The 7027-nt window shown below is 39.1% G+C and overlaps 1 protein-coding gene across 1 annotated transcript; it reads left to right on the top strand.

Annotated features, from left to right (window-relative positions):
• The first annotated feature begins 4594 nt into the window (after positions 1–4594).
• LOC146664433 (sterile alpha motif domain-containing protein 3-like) lies at positions 4595–5847 on the top strand. The gene is made up of 4 exons (XM_085411014.1): positions 4595–4741; positions 5006–5177; positions 5301–5380; positions 5485–5847. The coding sequence occupies exons 1-4, from the start codon at positions 4610–4612 to the stop codon at positions 5779–5781; spliced, it is 681 nt and encodes a 226-aa protein (XP_085267140.1). The 5' UTR covers positions 4595–4609; the 3' UTR covers positions 5782–5847.
• The last annotated feature ends 1180 nt before the right edge of the window (positions 5848–7027 follow it).

The raw sequence follows: 7027 nt of genomic DNA on the forward strand, positions 1-7027 counted from the left end.
TTTTTTTTTTTTCTTTTTGCCTGTCCCGTTTGGCTCTTTTGCCATCAGAATTGTTGTCTAAAGGCAAAGAAAGATGCCCAACGGATTTACTTTACCAAATTGACCATCCCAGCCTTGCCGTAATGGTCCATTTGATTCACCTTTTATTGTTTATTTTATTTTCACTTACTGAATACGGGACAGACTTGACTGGGGGAAAGAAGGGGAGAAAGAAAGAGGGAAAGAGAAACAGCTGAGAAGAGGGACGGGGGAGAAGGGCAAAAGACAAAAACCAACAGAACGGGCAGAAAAAAAAATGCATATATCAATCACCTGGATCACCTGCTGAGAAAGAAAAAAGAAAGCAAGCAGAAGAGAACAAGAGTAATAGAATAAACAACATCACAATGATCTATGGGAATATGACAGTAAATACTAAATATTAAACATTATTGTGCAGCACATAAGATCAACAGAACACAGTGTGCTTTGAGGTAGGAGCCAAAAAGGGTGTAGTTTGTGGGTGTGATCACCCGTGTGTACACCTGTGAGCATGGACGCGCTTGTTTTTTTTTTTTTTTTAAAGGTTCCTTCATGTAATGATCTGCTAGAGGGTGTGGGGGGGCCACAGCCCCGTCCTCCAGGGCAAAATTATGATCTAAGGATTTAAGGATGGGCCCAACATATCCCAGATTTCACAGCGCGGTGGTGGTGTGGATAATTTTGCCAAAAAAACGGCGGAAGCGGAGCCGCTGAAGAGTAAACTTTCAGAAGTAAGTACTGAATATTATGTCACTTATTTATGCGCAAATGTTTTTATAATGAAGAACATTAAAACATTACTGTTGGCCACATATCGGGAAAGTTATGTGACATTAGCGATGTTTGTACTAACTTGGTTTTAAAGCCTTTACTTCAAAATATACGCCGTTCAATAGTTGACCTTAATCTTACTGAGAATGTGATGATTTTATGGATAATTAAAGTCAGTCATATATCCACAAACACAACAGGCTGAAAGTCAGTGATGCTGCTTGGTTTGCAGTCCTGAATATCACGGCACAAGCAGGATTCACTGCACTGTTAATGTTAGCTACGTTATATTGCTGCCTCTGTTCGGTGGTGTTGAGCCAAACGGAATTTAACGTGTGTTTGAACGAGCTGACAGTTCACTCGTTAAGCTGAAAGAAAGATGCTTTAATCACAGGAGTCACACATGTGTCCACTGTACCATCTGGGAACTCTTTTTGTTTCGTAATAACACAAACACTCCTTCTTTTGTGCTGTTTTGCAGCAGTGTGTACACCTGAGACTGTCACCTGTCTGTCTGTCCTGCACTCTCTGTTTCTTTCTCTCTGATTGTGGAATAAAAGTATGAACATTCATTTATAAGTTACACTTGTGTTTGAATCCTGCAGCTTATCACACATTTGATTTCCATGTGTGACGACTGCAAGTGTCCAGAGTGAGGACAGACTGAGGGACCCACTGCTGCACATCATCTGTGAGGCTTTGCACCCCTGATGATCCACCAGGACAAACTCAGCAGTGTGTGAGGAAGAGGAGGAGGAAGAGCCAGCAGCAGCTGACAGATGGAGAGAATAGACAGACTGTTCCCTGTTTGTGAAGGACTGCTAGAAAAGTTTAGAATCACTAATTGTCTGTCCTGAATCAGTCTTATTAGGTAATGTTCAAATAATTTTATCCTCCCAGTGTTTTCAGTGTGGGAGGAAGTACTCAGCGCCTTCAAGTTACACACTATGAAAGGCAGCAACAAGTTTAATGTTCAGAAACCTAAAGTATGTATCAGCAGCAGAATGGAGCTAAAAATAAATGTTGGTTTCAGTTCTATGAAGCTTTGAGTATTTTGGATCAGCAGCTGCTGTGTTTGTTGCATCATATTGCTGTAATTGTAATATATGCTTTATATATTCTTTATATATTCTGAGGTAAGTTGATCTATAGTGTTACATCTTATTCTATAAGGATGTTATGTGTTTGTAGACTTTCTGCCCAGTTTGACCCATTTTGTCACGGACCCGGCTCTGGAGGACTCAGGGGTCCGTGAGAAAATCAAATCAAATCAAATCACTTTTATTGTCACATCACATGTGCAGGTACATTGGTACAGCACATGTGAGTGAAATTCTTGTGTGCGAGCTTCACAAGCAACAGAGTTGTGCAAAATACAATAATGTAAACAAGCAAAATAAAAGAATGGCTACATCTGAAACTAATAAATATATGTACAATATATAATAGTATAGCAGGATGTATTATTATTATTATTATTATTATTATTATTATTATTATTATTATTATTATTATTAGTGTTGTTGTTATTTGGGGATCTGTTTTTCTGCACTATGCTGTTTCCACTCATATGTAGAGGCACGGTGTGTACATGTGTGGCTGGAGGATGGAGAACAGCCACATGCAGGCCTGATGGGTGTGGCCCTGCAGGAGGACTGGCCACACCTGAAGTTCCTGCCACACACCTGTTGGTGATCAGGGCTCGTCGGGGGAGCTACTTAGGAGAGTGTTGGAGCTCCCACCGGCGCGGGATCATTAAGCTAAGACTCCAAGTCAGTGTGTAGTACACAGTCAGAAATAGGGGTACGGAAGGGGTACATTACTGTGCCCCAAGGTACAAAAATGACATTAATACAGTCTAAGGACAAATATTGGACCTCGGGGTAACTATCTGTACCTTTTTTAGTGTCTGAAAGGTACATACATGTTCCTTAATTGTGAAAAGTACTTATTTGTACCCATTCTTTCAAAAGATAAAGTACAGGTTGATTAAGCACTTTTTGATTAGAGTTTTTTTATTTTTATTATTTTTGACAAAAAGCACCCTTAAAAAAAAGCACCCTTATTGAACTCGGAGTGCGAGTTGAGCCCATCCTCACAACATCAAACAAAAAGTAGAAGAAGAAACTCAACGAATAGCTGGTGGATTCTAGAACTTTCTGTAAATGCAGCAGGTGCCATTTTGTTTTATCAACGGAGGGAGATGAATTACGAACTTGTCCGAGGAACTCTTAACAAAAATACAAGAGTGGGGCTTAGATGTCACCGAAGCTGAAGCTCAGCGTTTCAGAGGTAAGTTTTATTTAAAGAAAAATGTAGCATAATTACTAATTATTGGTTTAGCCTAGCTTAACGTATATTAGCAATTTAGCTAGTTTCGGCACTCTCTTAGCTCAAATTATGTCTTTTTACAAATGTTTTTACAAACGTTTCATGTGTAAAGTTGAGGTCACAGTTCTGAAAAATGAAAAATGTGTACACATAGTATTTGTATAAGTTTGAACTTATATATGTGGTTCAGCCACAGTCTATAGGTTCGGTAACCCCTGCGCAGCGGAACGGCGCAAAATTTGATTCCCTGGTAGCTGAATGCAGTTTACCGTTAGTGTATTAATGGTTTAATAAAATCACGTTTTTACATCCATTCCAAGGCCATCAACACACATGGGCGGCTGAATATAACGTCTAAAGGAAATATCTTGACGCCGCACTTGTTTAAAATATAACAAGGGTGTCGCAGCTGGGGTTTGATAGTCGCGTTTTAAGCAATGTGGGAACTTTTTCAGCATGTAATCTGAGCTTGTAATACGGTCCTGCGGGTGTTATCGCTATAAGTAATCGGTCTGAAAGAACAGACGGCAGAAACTGTCGGAAATCTGGAGAAAGGAGTCACCTTAGTAGTGAATATTAACAAATTACAGCATTCTAGTCTTTTTTTTTCTTCCAAACTTGAAAGGGCACAAAAGCATGCTCAGACTCTGCTCTCCTGTGTCCAGTAGTCCCAAACAAACATCTAAATTTAAAAATGAAAACTTTGCATATCGAGAGGATTCACTCTAAAGATTTGGTTTATTTTATTTAATTTACTTATTTTTTTTTAATGAATATTTCTTTGAACTGAAAGAAGTATTACAAAAGGTTTTAATGTGTGTGATATACGGTTTTTACCCATGTAAAAATGTGGTGATAAATATTCTTACATGGAATTTAGAGTTTGTACTACCATTTATCTTGCAGACAATGAGGTTGATGGTGACACAGTTGACTGCGGTCTTACTGAGACTATGGTTGCATACCTTTTCCAAGGATCCTTCAAAAAGCAGGTTAAATTCAACCAATTTGTGTCAAGGATGAAGGAATCTTCAGTGACGCTGACTCTACAGACTGTCTCTCCAGAAGACTGGCAACCATCTACTTTGTCAACTTCAATAAGGTATTTTCTTATTTATAATGAAGTTAGTATGTCTGAAACATACATGTTGGCCATTATGCACTTTTAGGATTTAGTTAATATGATCATTGTTTCTACCATATGTATTGTTACTGTAGTGTTTTATACTTCAATTCATGCAATAAAAACAAACACTTAACTGTTTTCACAGCAATGAAAATACTTTGAGACTTTAACCGATACGAGTTCTTTGTGATGCACAGATCGTGTCAGCTCTAATTGTATATTTAGTCTTATGTTGGGTTTCTAATCTGTTTTGACTTTCTCTTCTCACTCTTGCTTTCTTTCAAGGGACCATGCGTCCAAGGAGAGGATTTATTATCCATAGACGCCCACTTAAAGGTCTTACAGTGCCAATATCAGAAGATGCAACCAGATACCATGGTGGTTCATAACCATATGCAGCAAACGTTTGCTTGGCGGCAGAAAGAAATTGCAAATGGTATGCCTGTGGAGGATGTGTTGAAGAAGTACCCCTTCTTAGGGATGCCTACTGGTGTAAGTCAGAAAGCTGAATTGAACTTGGAAATAGCTGTCACATTTAACATGTTTATAGTAGTATATTTTATTTGCCCTTGACCTTGCTTTCTTCATCTGTCCCTCTTTCCTTTTTTTTTATGTTCATGTAACTTCTTACAGTATTGTTGTTAAATTCTATAAAAAAAATAATTATGCAGCACCATACATAATTAATATCAACTTTAGATTATTTCATTTTCATACACTGTTATTTTGTACTGAAAATTAATTTTTTACTTGTAGCTGTGCAACGAACTCGGGTGGATCCAACCAACAACGGGTAATGTAAGCCAGCGATTTCGTGAAGGGCTCTCATGTGTTGCAGCAAAGGTGATTGACGTTACACGAGGGAAAACCCCACTCTACCAGCTCTACCTTGATGCAAGAGAGGAGGCTCTCACTGATGACCTACCAGGTATTTGCTTTTTTTTTTTTTTTTTTTAACTTCAAGGCTTCCATTTTATATAATTTTTATAGGTAACTGGAAATGCCAGATAAAATGCATGGGTGATCTTGTGTTTTGTTGTTTTTTTGGCAGATCTTGACACAAGGGCTGCACTTTTATTCCTGCCATACGTCTTCAAGGAGAAACTGGATCTCTTTGTCATACTTGGAGAGGTGTGTGTATTAAAATATTTAGTCTATATAAAAGGAAAACAAATGTATCTTTTGTTAAGAGACTAAGATATTGCTTTCCTCTACCTTCTCTTTTGACTTCAAAGGTTTATCCTAAAACCCCCTATCCAACTGTTCAGCTACTTTATGAAGACTGGAAACCAGTGTTCTCCAGAAGCGCTCCAAACATTGTGAAGTTGGATGGCAGTGAAGTGTGCAGAAGCTCGTGTATTTTTGAAGCAATCATCTCTTCTTTCTGCTTGTATTTTGTCTTCAACCTTGCTTACCCAAAACATCTGAAGAACACCCTGATTTTTCTCCAAAAGTACATTGTGAAAATAGATGAGGGTGAGGACCGGCCTCTGCCAATCACAGTCACCAGACAAATAAATCTTCTGTATTGACCACCATGCCTCAGCCATATCAGTGCTCCAAATGTGGCAGAAGAACCTTTAGTTTGACAAAGCTTATTCAGCACATAGGTGATGCCAATTTTGATATAACCTGTGGACTCAGTGACTGCTGTTCTTCCTTCAAAAAATATGAATCTTTCAGACGACATGTGTATAGGAAACACAGAGAACAGGTGTTGTGTTAATATTGACACAATGTGGGTCTTTTGTGGAAAAATTCTCATTCCTCTGTTATATGACAACTATTTTCATTCATACAGTGTTAGAGTTGATAGTGAATGGACGTTGCTAAAACCTGGACAGGAAATTGATGTTGCAGCTTATGACACATACTGTGTTGATAACAGTTTGTATGTAACAGTTAAGCAATGTATTTAAGAAGGTAATAAATGTGACAAGTATTTTTGACTTTGTATCTTCAATTTTTCAAATCTTTTTTTTTTTTTTTTTTTTTTTTTTTTAAATGACATCAGAAACAGCAGTATGTGACATTACGTGATGGCAGAGCTTCAGTTCATCCTTTGTCATTTTTTTTTTTTTTTTTTTTTAATAAATAGGACAGGGGGAATGAATGAGAGAAAGAGGGGGAGAGAAAGAAAGAAAACCAAAGGGGAGAAGAGATGGTGAGAAGGGGGGGGAAGAGAGAGAGAGAGAAAAAAAAAAGAACTCCTGGGTCACCTGTATGGAGAAAAAACAAAAACAAAAAAAACAAACAGAGGAGACAGCAAACAACAAAGAGTAACATAATAATAGAGAAAACAAAGCACCATCACAATAAACTAGCTAGTCATAGATATCAATATTTACTAAATAATAAACGATATTGTGCAGCACGCAAGATAGACAGCGCACAGTGTGCTTTGAGGCAGCAGCCAAGAAAGCTTTAGTCCGCGTCTGTGAATACCCATGTGTGCATACCTGTGTGGATCAGCATGCTTGCATTCCAAAGGTTTCTCCATGTAATGATCTGCTAGGGAGTGTGGGGGGGCCACAGCCCCGTCCTCCAGGGTGTGAAGCGGGTATGGAGGAGATCAAAACTCCAGACATCCAGAGGCCCCCAGAACACAAGAGACCATGGAAGACCAACAGAGGGGCAGCCGCGCCACTGTTCCAGTAAGAGCTGAGGAGAGTCCCAGATGAGGGCTCGCCCAGCAGCCGCGGAGCAGAAGTCAGGGGGAGTTGCAGTGACGCGCCCGTGAGCTCCGCCGGCCCCCAGCTGTGCCTGAGTGACCGAGCC

This window comes from Rhamphochromis longiceps, linkage group LG7 (assembly GCF_057381845.1).
Source record: "Rhamphochromis longiceps isolate RC_006_pf linkage group LG7, R_longiceps_female_GT1.1, whole genome shotgun sequence".
NCBI classification, from domain to species: domain Eukaryota; kingdom Metazoa; phylum Chordata; class Actinopteri; order Cichliformes; family Cichlidae; genus Rhamphochromis; species Rhamphochromis longiceps.

Coding starts and splice junctions, on each gene's coding strand:
- LOC146664433 (XM_085411014.1), top strand. CDS start 4,610: ATGCAACCAGATACCATGGTGGTTCATAACCATATGCAGCAAACGTTT. Junction 4,742..5,005: donor TCTTAGGGATGCCTACTGGT/GTAAGTCAGAAA, acceptor TTTTACTTGTAG/CTGTGCAACGAACTCGGGTG. Junction 5,381..5,484: donor TCTTTGTCATACTTGGAGAG/GTGTGTGTATTA, acceptor TTGACTTCAAAG/GTTTATCCTAAAACCCCCTA.